The following is a 15,617-nucleotide window of genomic DNA, read 5'->3' on the forward strand; positions in this document are numbered from 1 at the left end:
ATCTGTACTGTGTGTAAGAGACATACATTGAGGATCACAGCATAGTATTTTTTCCACGTTTCCAGAGCTAACACAGGTATCCACCTATTTTTAAAGACTTTGGTCAGTTCTTTTGGTTGGGGCTTGGAACGGTATGGGGATGTGAGGCATGCATATCCATGTCACCATCTCTTCAGATGGTATCAACCATTGAAAGCTCATTGATTCATTCAGCAAATATTGATTGAGCACCAACAATGTACCAGGCATTGTGGGAGCCATAGGGATTCAGAGAAATCAAACAGACAAGATTTCTGCCCTCGTGGAGTACATGTGTGTGTGCTGGGGAGAGGGAGGGACAGACCATAAACAAACCAGTGAACAAGGTAATTTTAGAGAGTGATAGGTAGGTCTGCCATGTATAGCTGCTCAAAATGGTGCCCCTGGAGCTTTACAACATGGCAACTCTGGATAAAGGGTATAAAGAAAAAAATGTGACAGAGTGATGGAGTCGGGGTGGGGACTCAGGTGATGTTAATTAAATTCTCTGCAGCAAATCCATTTGTTCTCATACTTTTCAGTGCCTTTGAAATCATAGAGCTTTTCTCTGTCTTTGGTCCGCCTTGGTGTTGTTCTGCTGGTAAACAGGCCATGTGGTTTTTCCGCTTCAGTCTTCAAGGTAGTGGTCTTTGTTGGTTTCAGATTCCTCATTATTTGTATTATGCTCCCAGCTGAACTACCACAAAGCCATAGATGGGATAGCTGTGTGGGGGCATCTGTGTCCAGCCTAGAACCTCCAGTTCAGGGCTGATATAATGCTTGGTATTGACAGATGAATCTTTAACAGATTCTAAGAACACCCCCAAGGACTCCACTATTAGACTTAGTGAGCAGTACTGTTCTCATACCGGGAGACGGTGTTGCTGGGTGGCGAAGGGCTTGGCCCGTGGAGTCAGGTGGATTTGAATTTGCATGGATTTGAACTTGCTGCTAACATCTACTGGCCGCGCAGCCCTGGCAAGCTACTTAATCTCTGTGTGCCGCAGTGTCTTCATTTTTAAATGGGGTTAATAACAGTACCTACCTCATGCCGTTATTGTGACAGTTAAATTGAGTAATTGGTGAAAGTGCTTAGAACAGTGCCTGTACTTAGTAAACGCCCAATAATATACAATGGTAATTACTATTAACTCTACCTTGTGTTGCCCAAAAGCTTTTTCATGTCCTTCTCTCCCCTTGACTCAAACTTTCAATACTTATAAAATACAGAGATTATAGGGATGAGACTGAATGTGTCCTCGGGACCAGGTTCACTTTGCTGAATTTGATGGGAGGGCTTTGAGTAGCAGGTTGAAAAAGTAATACCCAATGCAGAAAAGGGGAAGGTGGGTAGAGTCAGGCAGAGGAAAGAGATACTCAGCGGAAGGAATCACCAATCCCTTTGTTTTGTGGTTTTTTTTTTTTCTTTTGCTAACATGATTTTATTATTATTTTTCACCTTAGCTTCATTATAATTAATAAGTCAAATATTATACTTACTTTAATTTCAATATAATTAATACCAAACGTCACTATAAGTGTTATAAAGGCACTTAAATGTTTGTCCATATTCGTTTCTACCTTCTTTACACTTTTATATATTAAAAAATGTTTCAATGAGCCTATATCATTTTTGCAGTCAGTAAGATTAAATATTGCTTTCATTTTGAAAAAAATATCACCCCCAAACCTTTTACTCTAATACAATTTTTACTTGGGGGCTCATGTCCAGTCTTTCCCCATGTATAAGTAAATAGTTAGTAGCTATAATCCAAAGCATGCATACAATTTTATGATGTACTGTTTTACTTTAAAATGTTGAACATTCTTCTTTCTACAGGGTCATATTTATCACTTTAATGATTGTGTTCAAACTGCACCACATTAGAGGCTATCATTTACCTCGCATTATTGGGCTGACATGTAGGTTGTCCACATTTTTTCCTCTGTAATAAAATTATGTCACTGTAAACATCTTTGTCCATGTGGCTCTTTTTCTTTCGAATTAATTCCTGGAGATTACTGAGTCAGACTATTTGAATAGTGTTGTGGCTGCTGATAAGAATGCGTACACTCCCTTCCCAAAGGATTATTTCAACTTTACTGTGCAACTGGCAATAAATACACATGAGTTTTCACGAAGCCTCAACAGTATGGGTTGTTTCTTTTTATTTTATTTTTCTAGTGAAATGGACTGCGTTTTCATATTAATCCTATTTTCTCTCATATGAATCCTCTGAGCATACTCTTTGGTCATCTTGGTGATGTTCTTATACAATTATAAAAGCTCTAATTCAATATTGATAGCTGTCCTTCGGCATATGTGTTGCAATTTCTTTTCATTCTGTTATTTTTCTTTTTGATTTTGGTTTAGTGTTTGTTGGTTGTTTTTCCATTTATGGCACTTTGCTTTGCCTCAGCCTTGTTCCAGGGTCTGTTAGTCACTGGCATGGAAAGGGTTTAAAATAAAGATTTTCAGAAGAGTCGATCCTTGGAATGCGTGCAGGGCCTCAAGATAAGGCGCTGTCACCTCTCTGTCTCCCAGTTTCTTCCAAAGCTTTGGGCTCTAAAGAGTGGTGCCTACCTAGCGCCTCGTTAGCATAGCTTTGTAGCTTCGAGGCTGGTAGAGTCCCCAGAGGCACACCTATCATTTCCCCACTAAAACTAAAAATGTTTAAAAGATAGAAATGGACTTGGAATAATCTCCACCCTGGTTACCACCCAGGGGATCACCACCAGCTAAAAGGAGCCAGGCACTGGGACTACATTTAAGCTTGAATGGTGGGTTTTTTTCCCCAACGCAAGGGACCGAGAAGCGTGCAGACCCTGCCTGGGGTGGGCTCACCGAAACAGAGAGAGGTCCAGGAGAAAACTAGCTCCACCTTGTCTGTGGTTTGCCAGAGGGACCCTTCCCAATACCACGTGTGGCATGGAACCCAGCATGTCTCCCACCTAGAGCTCAGGGCCCAGCCAGTCTAGCCCAACCCTCGTGTCACCCTTTCTCTCTATTGCTCTTAGACAAAGAAATGCTCCCCCGCCAGCCCTCAGTGGCCCGGGCACAGTACCAGGGATGCTCACTGACCTCCACGGCTCTTCTCTTGCAGTTTCCTGCTTCTTCAACTTCACCAGCCCCTCCGGGGTCATCCTGTCACCTAACTACCCAGAGGACTACGGCAACCACCTCCACTGCGTCTGGCTTATCCTCGCGCGGCCCGAGAGCCGCATCCACCTGGCCTTCAACGACATTGATGTGGAGCCTCAGTTTGACTTCCTGGTCATCAAGGATGGGGCCACGGCTGAGGCCCCAGTCCTGGGCACCTTCTCGGGAAACCAACTCCCCTCGTCCATCACAAGCAGCGGCCACGTGGCCCGTCTTGAGTTCCAGACCGACCACTCCACGGGGAAGAGGGGGTTCAACATCACCTTTACTAGTGAGTCCACCCTGTGTCCTCAGCTGACCGTCCCTCTGGGGATGTCCAGTGGAGGGGGCTCCAGCAGAGGAGTGTCGATGTGGGTGGACCAGTTCCAAAAGCCTTGCGGGGCTGCAGAGCCAGGCGTGGGGCTCCAGCATGAAGGGAAAAGCGGAAGGCGTTCTTTTCGGCGGCGTCACTCGCTTTTGAGCATTTATTTCCCATGGATGTGCCATATAATGTGAAAGGAGCCTGGGGCCTCATTTCTCCCTCCCACCCAACCCCTCCTAGAAGGCCCAGCTAGAACCAGGAAGGGCCCGAGGGAGAGCAAGCCTTCCCCATCCTCTTCTAGCTCTGATGTGCTCCCCCAAGGTCTTGGACGCCTACTCACTGCCAACTTCACGTATATCCCGTGGGGCTGCTCGCACTGTGCTTTGCCATTTCCCGTTCCCATAGGCAAATCAGAAACAGAAGTCTAGAGCAGTGTTTCTGTTTGGCTCTGAGACTCATTAGAGCCAGCTCTTGGGGCGTTTCCTCAAGGCCCCTCTCAGGACCACAGTCCCAAAGTTGTCACCTCCAGTTTTAGCCCTTGGCCCCTTCTCTAGAAGCAAACTGAAGCTCAGCAGTGATTATTGTCGTTTCTGTGTCTCGGGGGCTGGGCGGGGCAGAAGCTTGGAGAGTAGAAACAGCAAGCCGCAAAGGTAGCGAGAGGTGCTGTTCGGGGCAGAACCAGCTACAGACCCGGTGAACTTGGCCAATGGCAAATCTTCAGAGCGGGCTGAGGCTGGGTGCGTCTGACCAGATTGACCAGATCCTTTCCCAGAGGCCGCTGGTGAAATGCAAGTCCCCAGTTCAAGCTCCGCCCCACGCACGCAGCACACACGCAGCGCTTGTCCCTCTGGCACTTTCTGATTGAACTGATCTCTGCCCAGCCCACCCACCCCCCCAACCCTTGGCAGAGAGGTCTTGCTTCCTTGTCCCATCTGTCCCCAGGGTCTAGTTGAGCTGAAGACGATAAGTGCCAAACAGGGGTCATTGGGGACCCCAGATGCCAAGCTAAAGCCCTTCCCTGATACTTCCCTCAACACCTTCTTCAGGATGCCGGACTTGATAGAAACAATCCATCTTCCCAGGGATGCCTCCTCCAGGGCACTCCTCTTCGCTTCATCTGTGGGCATATGAGGAAGCAGAGCCCAGTTCTGTCTTCCCTGATCTTCCCAGTCTAGCACTGCAGCACTGGCTTTTAGTTTATCTGTCCTCATCCCTGCTTTCCCATGAGGTCTTTCCCATGAGCTCTGGAAAGATGGGGGTATGCATTACTTATCTATCTATGCCCTCTGCCCAGTTCAGGGTCTGGTACCTGGTGAGGATCAGTAAATATTTATTGAATGGAAAGATCCATGAATGGCCAAATGCTCTTTCTTCCTCCTGGTGGGAGTGGGAAAAAGAAGGGTGAGAGCTGTCCCAGGGAAGCCCACTTATCCAGGATGGGGAGGGCCAAGGACTCTACAGGTTCAAAGCAGGTATGCATACACCCGTGGAGGACCTGGGTCAAAAACAAATACTCATCGTCTCCGAGGAAAACCATATCCTAGTAGGTCCCCACTTTCCAGGCGAGGAGCAAATGCCAAATCCTCAGGAGGAAGAGGCAGAAAGCAGCAAACACGACCTGATGATCAAACTCGTACCCAGCATTCCTCTCGAAGGTGCCTCCACCGTTGTAAAAATGATAACACATCCAATACGTCAGTAATCAAAAAACAGGGGCAGGTTAAGGAAGAAATGCGGACTACCACCCTAGATCCCCCCACCCAGAGATGATTCTTGCTGATATTTGGTGAACACTATCACAGACATTACAGATCATTTTCTGTGCATTTATACAGATAGCGTGGGATGGATAGGTAGCAATAACTTTTAAAAATCTGAGCCCCATCCTAGACCTGATGAATCAAAATCTCTAAGGAGTGAGGCCCTAGAATCTACATTTTTTACAGGCTTCTGGGGTGATTCTGATGTAGCTAGTGAAACCACAGTCCACGGGCAAGTGTTTGGGAACGAGTGTAGTCTCCCCCTGCCGGACGTGCATCTCCTCAGTCACGTCCCAGCTGCCGATTGTCTGGGAAGAGCTGGAATTTGCCCAGTGTCAGGGAGCTCGCATCCTCGCCCAAGACAGCTCTCTCCACAGTTAGAGAGCACTCAGGGCTTCCCCTCGTGATGACCTGAAATCTGTGTCCCTGTAACAAGGCTCAGGGATCCCGTTTCCACCTCCAGAGCTCCTTAGGGGAAACCTAATCCTTCTTCCATGTGCGTATTTTGGACAAAGATGAGAGTAGCTGCTGTTTACTGAGCACCTACTGTGGGAGAATCCTGCGGGCATCACTGCCAAGCCCACAACAGAAACTACCTAAGCTAAGATCTGTCCCCTTTCACCTGCCAGGAAACAGATTGAAAAGGTACATGGGTAGAACTGGGCAGTATTTAAATCCTTGACTTAGAGCATTTGCTTCAAGGTATTGAAAATAGCTCCATGTCCCTGCTCAGTGTGTACATGTGTGTGTGTCTGTGTCTGTGTATCTGTGTGTCTGTGTGACTGATAGGGTTTTGAATAGACAAATGCCTGGACTTCTGGGCCCCAAGTGCCACTTTTCTTCCCACCCCATGTTTCTAAATGTGAGGGCAAGCTCATGGTCATAAGTTCCTAATGAGGAAAGGTTGGGAGACTGATGTCTGGGCTGACTTAAGATTGCATTTCAGAGGGAAGGGGGTCGGGTCTCTGTGTCAGATGCCTCCTCAGCCCAGTAGGAAGGATCGCCAGGTTTGCTTCCAGCAAGATGATCAGACAGCCTCCAGGGCTGCTTCCTCCAGGGCTGCTTCTGTTTCTGACTGTGCAAGTGTTTCAATCACTAGGGAATCTCAGAGGCCTCTAAAGTGGCCCATGCCCTTGCAGCCGTGGAGCCTGATCTCCACTGGGAAGCCACCGTCCTTAAAACAGCAGGGATGCAAATAGGGCGTGGCCTCAGACTCGAGTGTGAGAACTGGGCACCCCTGCTGAAGGAAGGTTGGGAACAGGAAGAAGAAAGGGAACACAGACTTAAGGGGTACTGACCACCTGTCAGGTGCTTACCAAGCATTCGCCGCTTGCAAATTCAAATCAACTTTCATGTTATTCCTATCTCAGAATGGCCCACTTTATAGGTTAGGAAACAGAGGCTCAGCAAGATTACATAAGTTGCCCAGAACCATGTAACTAATAAGAGGCAGAGCTTGATTAAACCCACAAGTGTTCTGACTCTTTCCTCCCGCCCCCCGCCCTGCTCCCCACCCCCACCACCATGGTATTATCAATTGCCTGGGCAAAGCGAGAGGCAGCCTGACAAGGGGTGAGGAAATGAAGGGAATGGCTTCAGACAGGGTTCATGCCAGGGCACCTACTTTATGGTGCTTGGTATCTATTAGTGTCACAGGATTTAGAGCCCGGTTCACCTGCAACATAAATGATCCCATAGCTGTCTGAAGGTAGGGACGCATGGAATGGATTTGACATTGAGGACACAGATCGGCTCCTTCACCATGTTGAGCGTCAGTTTCCTCATTTGTAAACTGGGCTAATAATACCTATGTCACAGAGTCATTGTTTGGTGTAAATGAGCCAACAGGAGACCCCTGCCTGATCTATAAATGTGCTTTAGAATGAAGTTGCATTAGGTGCTCAGGAAGGCAGGGGATCGAGTTTAACAAGTACCTGCTTTGTGCCCGGTGTGGTTCTAGGGTATGTCGCTCTCCCCCCAGCATGCCAGGCTTTTGGGGAAGTGGGGGAGGTCTAGGATTGACCATGATAATGAAGCTTATTTTCTTTGGGGGGTCCATCTATCTGCACGCCAGCTCTGTCTAATCCCATCCTTGACCCTTATCCACACAGCTTTTCGACACAATGAGTGTCCAGATCCAGGCGTTCCAGTAAATGGCAAACGGTTTGGTGACAGCCTCCAGCTGGGAAGCTCCATCTCCTTCCTCTGCGATGAAGGCTTCCTCGGGACTCAGGGCTCAGAGACCATCACCTGCATCCTGAAGGAAGGCAGCGTGGTCTGGAACAGTGCCGTGCTGCGGTGTGAAGGTGCGTGCCTGCCGGGCCGGGGGCCGGGGCTGTCAGCCAGAGAGGCTGAGGAGGGGGACCGAGTGGCCCAAACCCCAGTCGTGCTCTTCTCCCAGGACATGGGACCACCCTCTCGCCCCCACCAGAATGGCCAGGGCTTTATAGAACCACAGTGCACAGAAATTGGAATTATAACCAGAGATTAAACAGGAGAAACGCTGGTTCTAGACTGTCAGGCATCAGAAACACCTCTTCGTTCAACTGGGAATGCTCTCAGTATCACAGCCATAAGGAGCCCTGCTCCCAGCTCCTGCACAGGGGAGCTCCATCGGCCTGAAGTTTGCGTGTCTTTCAAGCTGCCTGCCACTTTTTCCTTCTCCACATGCTAATTTCCCCCAATTCCCTGGGACATCTCCCAGGCTTGGCCTTGGTGTCCCTGTTAAATGCTGCCTTGATATCCTTGCAGTGAATCTCCAGGCGACTAGGGGCACACCAGCCAGAAAAAAGACACAGCTTGAAGCAAGCACAGGGGTTGTTATGGTGTCTCCTCAGTCCTGCCTTGCCATGCAGACAGGTTTTGACTCAGTTTCAGAGACTGGCCATCTGGTTCCCCTAACTGCAGGCATGGAAAACACAAATTAAGCTTCTTAAGGGCAGGAATTATGTAAAACTTGTGCACCAAGCACAATGCCTGGCACAGAATAGGCCCTCGATAAATACTTGTGAATAATGGGTGGAAAGTGAGTCTCCCACAGACCCCTTGAAGGCACTGACAGTGGAGACAAGGGCTGCGGTTCCCTGCTTCTGGGACCCAGAAAGCGCCTTCCTCTTACCTCGCGTGATGGACAGAGGGTAGCGACCTAAGGGACCTCTCCATATGCAGTCCCCAGACCCAAATCCAAGCACCCCGGCCAGCAAGGGGGAAGGACAGGAGAGCAGAGCAACGAGGGGGCGTGCCTCAGGGCGACCGCTGCCCCAGAGCTGACAGGTGGGGGAGCGGGGAGGAGAGACCCCCAAGGGCACAGGGCCCGAGGCAGAGAGGGTGGCGTCAAGGTGGGCCGTCGAGTCAGAGGGACCTGGACTGGAATCCTGGCGAGTCACCTTTTTCCCTCTGAGCCTCTGGTTTGTTTGTTTTCCTTCAGCTAAATAACAAGTGGGGAGGGCTTCCCTGGTGGCGCAGTGGTTGAGAGTCCGCCTGCCAATGCAGGGGACGCGGGTTCGTGCCCCGGTCCGGGAAGATCCCACATGCCGCGGAGCAGCTGGGCCCGTGAGCCATGGCCGCTGAGCCTGCGCGTCCGGAGCCTGCGCTCCGCAACGGGAGAGGCCACAGCAGTGAGAGGCCCGCGTACCGCAAAAATAAATAAATAAATAAATAACAAGTGGGAAGATGATAATGAGATGCACATGTAAAGGGCAGTTCCTGGCAGAGAGTGAGTTCCTAGCATAAGTGTTAGCCATGCTGTTGCTGGTGTGTAAGCTCCGTGAGGTTAGGGAATCTTCCTTGAGCTCGTATCCCCACAGCTGGCGTATTGTTTGATGCCTGCTGGATGCTCAGTCAATACTGGTTGATCAATCACTGAATGAATGAATGAATGAATGACTTTTTAACTAGGTTAGAGCCTCCCTCATGGTCTCCAGAGCCCTGACTCTCACCAGACTGCCTTTTGTCTCCTCCCTGAAACTTACCCGCTGAGTCGCCGGGGCCAAGGGACTTGACTTCTCTGTGCCTCAGCTGCCCCATCTGTAAAGTGCAGTTCATAATGGGAGCCCGCTCACAGGGTGGTCGTGAGCAGTGCCTGGCAGAGAGGCAGCGCTCAGTCGGTGTTGGCTGTGAGCATGATATTCACCTGATTTTAACCATTCCTGACACCATCAGATGCATATCGGTCCACTTCGGGGGCTCATGTGGTGGGTTCATCCTTCCAGGTGCCTGCTGCAATCGTGACACAGACAGGCGTCTTCCTGCCCTCCACGGTCACACAACCACGTCCACACAACCTCCTCTGCTGTTTTTTACCCAGCAGAGCGAGCACTTTTGGAAACAGCATAAGCTTCGGTGTCAGGGAACCGTGAAACTCCTATCTTTGCCCCCTCCCAGTTGTGGACCCGATGGGTTGGGTAGCTCCCTCGTCGGCAGCAGGGGCGTAACCACTCGTGTCTGATGGGGTTGTTTGGGGGTGAGGCAGAGCCCAGGGTCTGGGGGCTCGTCGGTCAATGGTCTCACCTTTCCTTCAAGCTGGGCCCCCCATTCTCCCTCATGCTCGTCAACCTCCTCTGACTTCTTTGGTTTTCCCTGTGGTCCGTCTCATCCAGGACATCTTTCCTGCTGTCTCCCACTCACCTGATCTCTCCTTCCTCCTGGTTCCCTTGCTCTACGGGCCACCGCCGGACCACTCTATCAGATATTTGGTCTCACCACGACTACATTTTTCTTTACCAGTTCCACGAGTCTTGGCCCTATCTCCCAACCAAGACTATAGGACTTCCGGGCAGAAGCCCAGGCCACAGTGCCCCTGAGCCTGCGGGGGCTCAGTCCCAGTGGAGCTGACCCCCCAGAGAGGGATCAGGACTCGGTAACTACAGAATCCTCCTCCCCACCATCCACCTTCCTGAATCACGTGCTCCTAGACCACAGTTCTGACGGTGCAGTGAACCACTCCAGACCATGAGTGAATGTGCAAGAGAGCTCGACCTTCATTAAAGGACCTTAACGTTGTTCACTGTTTCATAGGCTGAGTCTTAATTTTGAAATGAGAGCTGTCGTATTCATTCTGTCCCTGGAGGGGAGAATGCTTAGGTTGGGGGACAGTGGACAACCAGAAATAAGGGGGCAGCCTGTTGGAGAGACGCTGACTTGGCACAAAGGGAGTCTGCTCAGTCTTCCTAGAATGATGAGCATTAAATAGCAACCTGGTTTCCTGAGACCTGGGGAGCAGCGGATCAGAGGGCCAGAGTGAGAGCCGGACACCACCTCGGGTGGCCAATTCTGGACTTGAAACCGTAGAGCAGACAGGGTAAGAAGCTCCTGGAATCTGGCCCCTCCTTGGCCCCTTTCCCCCCTGTGTTGAGCCTTGGAAGAACACTGCTTTGTAATCAGCATCTTTGTCTTTGCATTTTTTTCTAGTTTTGTTTTTGATTAAGGATCCCCACCTTGTGGACAATTAAATGTGGAAGCGAATGGTCTTTTAAAAAATCTTTTAATATATGCTAAGAGCCTCTTAGCTTTTGAGAGGCTATAAAAGGACAAGGGAGAAAATGGCTTCTTCTCCTAAATTTAGAAAGAAGGATGATCATCTGGCTGATCTAAAGCAGGAGTCGGCAAACTTTTTCTTAAAGGGCTATAGCTAGGAAGTGTTTTCAGCTTGGAGGGCCCTAAGGTCTCCCCTCAACTCTGCCATCGTTATGCAAAAACAGCTTTGACAAAACAGAAATGAATGGGTCAGCTTTGGCCCCTGGGCTGTAGTTTGCTGACCCCTGATCTACAGAACAGAGGACATAAGGGATCCATATGTTTAAAATCAGAAATTTCCTAAGAAAGACTTCCAAGTAGTGAAACAGCTACAAAGGAACACATGGTTCTTACCCCCGCATTCATCTCTTCCTTGTCTCTTTTAAGGAAGAACGAACTAATTATACGTCATTATGATAGGTGGTTTACAGGTGTCACCTCATTTCAGCCAGGTACCAGTCTAGGTAGCAGGTGTTGTTATTGTGCCATTAAAGCACAGAGAAGCTAAGTCACTTGCCCAGGGTCCCCCCAGCTTGTAAGTGACAGAACCAGAATCCAAACCCAGGCTCTTGGCTACCCCGTTCCTGTATTTTTCTTGAATTATATCACTAGAGAGAATATAATTTCAAACATATTTGTAAAAGACTTAAAAGCATCCACAAATAAGATGAAAAGCAGCTTTTCTACTTTCCATATCCCAGTAGAAAATAAAACAAAAGGAAACACATTGCCTATCACAAAAGACAAAGGAAATAGGACACCACGTAGAAGCATCAGAAATTGACAGCATGAAACAAAATGACAGGGCTTCCCTGGTGGCGCAGTGGTTGTGAGTCCGCCTGACGATGCAGGGGACACGGGTTCGTGCCCCGGTCCGGGAGGATCCCGCATGCAGCGGAGCGGCTGGGCCCGTGAGCCATGGCCGCTGGGCCTGCGCGTCCAGAGCCTGTGCTCCGCGGCGCAAGAGGCTGGGGCAGTGAGAAGCCCCCGTACCGCAAAAACCAAACAAACAAACAAAAAAAGACAGCAGTAAGACAAACATATCAGTTATGATAATAAAGGTAATTAAATTCCCTATTAGAAGACAAAGACTTTCAAACTGGGTTTAAAAAATATGCTGTTTAAAAGAAATACATGGGAAAAAAGGAGATAAATTATCTACAGTGAGTATGCATTTTCATTTTTAAAGTAATACTTGGTAGTTGTAAAAAATGTAAACAATACACAAGTGCAATAAAGTTAAAGTGGAAATACTCATTTCCTAATCCCACTCCCCAGAGAAAAATGGCGTAACACTTTGGTGTAGACACATCCACATTCTTTTCTCTCTGTATGTAAAATAAATGTGTTATTTTTATAATTTTTTAAAAAGTCTTCAAAAAAGAAAGGTCAATTCTCCCCACTCCCACAAGAGGAGTCTAAGTGATGGTGGTAGTTCATTTAGGCCTCTGAGGAAGAAGGGTAGTTACTGAGGTTCTAACATTATTTCATTTAAGCTTGTTGTCACTCTTGTGAGAAAGATTATTATGCTCTATGCATGAGAAATCTGCAAACCAGCAAGGTGAATTGACTTGCCTGCAATTACCCAGCTAGTAATAATTGAGCACTTACTATGTGCTAAATACTAGGCCAACTGCTTTACACACATTGTTGTATTACATCTTCATGACGACCCTACAGGGGAGGTACTGTTATGATCCTCACTTCACAGATAAGGAAACTGAAGCACAGAGTGGTTAAGTAACTTGACCAGGATCACACAGCTAAGTGAACAGGAGAGTCAGCATTCAAATCCAGATATTTTGATACCAAACGATCACTCTGAACCACCAAATGCAGTCTGACTCCAAAGTTCATTCTCCTTTTGTTCTACCACAGAATGCTGGAGGATTGGTGGTGAGGGGTATGGGGGGTGGGGGGCGGTAGTGAGGAGGCAGCTCTGGAGGGAGTCAAGGAAAAAGCTTCCACTGCTTCTAGATATTCACACTGAGACCCCTTTGAGGGCAGTAGTCGGGTTGGGGGGAGGCATTCCCGCGTCTACCCGTAGTGGTTAGAAATGCAGGCTCTGGTGCCAGACTGCCTGGGTTTAAATCCTGGCCCTGCTGCTTCCCTGCTGTGTGTTTCTGGACCAGTTACCTAAGCCCTCTGTACCCATTTCCTCAACTAGGAAATGAGGCTAACACCAGTACCCACCTTAAAGTTTGCTGTGAGGGTGAACATACAGGAAAAGCAGAAGCACACATCAATTAGCATGCAGCTTGTGAGGGCTCAGGGAGCGTGAGCTTCTAGCATCACTCTATTCCATCCCCACCCCCAACTGCCCTTTGCCTCGTACAGCTATAGCATCCAAGGTTGGGAGAGGTGGATCCTCCCTCACAGGGGATACCAGCTCCTCATCAGAAGCCCTGTTATGGCAGCACGAGCATTAACCATCTCGTGCTGCCATGACAACATAACACAAACTGGGTGACATAAACAACAGAAATGTGTTTTCTCATGGTTCTGGATACTGGAGGTCCAAGATCAAGGAGCCAGCAGGGTTGCTTTCTCCCGACACCTCTCTCCTTAGCTAGCAGATGGCCGTCTTCTTGCTGTGTCCTCACATGGCCTTTTTCTCTGTGTACGTGCACTCCTGATGTTTCTTCTTCTTGTAAGGACACCGGTCCTTTTGGATTAGGTCCCACCCTTATGCCCTCATTTCACCGTCGTTATGTCCTTAAAGGCCCATCTCCAAAGCCAGTCACATGGGAGTTAAGGTTTCAACCTATGAATTTGAGGGGGCGTACACTGCAGCATTTCGTTCCTTCCACAAACTATTGAGCACCTACTCTGTGCCAGGCACTGGGATAAGGCACTGGGTACCTCTTTTGTCTTATTGCTGAATTCTTCTCCCTGTTCAAGGCAGGACCCTCTCTTCTTTTTTGGTCTTTTCCGTGTGTGTGTGTGTGTGTATCTATGTATATATCCTTCTTTTCACCCTAACAATTTTAATGGAAAATTTCAAACAGAGAGAATAGTATAGCGAACCCCATGTACCCATCACCTGGCTTCAACAATTATAAACTCATGGCCTATTTCATTTCATTCATACCCTCTGCATTACCATTATCTCCCACCATTACCCTGCTCTGGGATTATTGTGAAGCAAATTTCAGGCATAATATTTCATGCACAACATTTTAGTGTATATTTCTAATGGATGAAAAGAACTCCTTAAAACAGAACCACCATGCTATTATCTTAAAATTATGAAAATAATTACTTAATACAATCAAGTTTCCATGATTTATCTATCTAACCCTTTCTTTCATAGTAATTTTTAAGAAGTCAGAGCCCTAGTGAGGCTGATATGTCTCAAGTCCTTTTTAATCTCTAGGTGTCTTCCCACCCTCTTGCAATATTTTTGTTGAGGAAGCCAGGTTGTTTATCCCGAGGAGTCTCCTGCAGTCTGAGTTTTGGCAATTACGTCCCTAGCAGGTTGTTTAACATGATCCTCTCTCTCTTACATTTCCTTTAATTGGCAGTAAGGTCTAGAAGCCTAATCAGATTCAGGTTCTGGATATTTTATAGGCAGGGCTCTGTGCCTCTATCAGACGCATATAATGTCTAGTTGTTTGCCTTTGGGTGATGTTTAGGAGCCATCAGTGATCATAGCTTAGAGATTACAAAATGCTAATATTCTATCTCTTCTTTTATAAGCCGGAATACTTACGGAAAACTTGCCCTGATCAACTGTTTGGTTACCCTGTGGTATAGTTCATACAGGAAAGACAGGAGAAATACTTAATTATTTTCCTTTATTTACCAGTTTTCATATTAATGGGTTGACTCTAACGTCTTCCAAAGTTGAACATTTTTTTTAATATCATTACAATCCAAAGGATTGAAACATATTTTATGCATTTAAATCCATTGCAGTTATTACTGTAGTCAACGCTCAAATTGTCCCATTGGCCGGCGGGAGCCTTTTGAAATTGGCCCAACCTCATCTTGTACATTTTCTGTCCCTGACCTAAGATCAGCTGTTTCTCCAAGGAGTCCTGGTTCCTTTTAGTGAGAAATGATATTCAGAATCTGGGCACTGGCTCTGCTTATTACTATTGAGTAGGTCCTTATTTCTAAGCCTTTTCAATGAACGGAGCTAAGAAATATTTTTTGAAAGATAAAACGCATCATGGGTTCATTTCATTTCAAATGTAAGAACATTTTTTCTTTTTCACTGAACTTCCTTGATGTCATATATATATCTTCTTTCACTCTTGCTGGTAATCCCAATTCTCAACACCAACATAATTTCCCATTCCTTAATATACAACCAAGAGTCTCAAATTGTAATACCAGTACTACCAACAGCAATACTGAAAATCGTTTTTGTGTTTTTCCTTTCAATCTTCTTGTCTGTACATCCTACTAGGGATGGACTATCAAATTGCTGTGTTTTAAAGTCTGTTTAACCAGTTTCTTCATGTGTGATTATGCTACCAACTGATACAGTATTATATTCATTTATTTGACACTGCTTTTAAGTTTTGAGAAATTGCTTATCAAATTTAAATCTTTTTTCATTATGTAAAATATTTACATAGTTCCAAAGCTAAACCTCTAAAAGAAGATATATTCTGAGAAAGTCTAACTTCTATCTCTATCCTCTCTACCCTGGCCCCTCCCTCCATCCATAGGTGACCTTTGGAATTTTGAGTTTGCCCTTTTATTGATTGTTAATATGAGAAAATATGTGTGTGTCTCCCACCCTTTTCTTAGATAAATGGAATCATTACCCTTGCTTTTACTGCTGTTTCTTGCTTTTATTCACTTAATAAAATATTCTGGGGACCACTCCATGACATTATATAGAATATTCCTT

General features: G+C 47.1%; 1 protein-coding gene across 1 annotated transcript in view; it reads left to right on the forward strand.

Moving 5' to 3' along the window:
- CSMD2 (CUB and Sushi multiple domains 2) overlaps nt 1-15,617 on the forward strand; it is a 655,429-nt gene that overhangs the window by 405,031 nt on the left and 234,781 nt on the right. Inside the window, exons 14-15 of the mRNA XM_059070872.2 lie at nt 3,123-3,449; nt 7,351-7,545. Coding sequence (XP_058926855.1) covers nt 3,123-3,449; nt 7,351-7,545 — 522 coding nt within the window. The remainder of the gene's footprint in view (nt 1-3,122; nt 3,450-7,350; nt 7,546-15,617) is intronic.

This window comes from Kogia breviceps, chromosome 1 (assembly GCF_026419965.1).
Source record: "Kogia breviceps isolate mKogBre1 chromosome 1, mKogBre1 haplotype 1, whole genome shotgun sequence".
NCBI classification, from domain to species: domain Eukaryota; kingdom Metazoa; phylum Chordata; class Mammalia; order Artiodactyla; family Physeteridae; genus Kogia; species Kogia breviceps.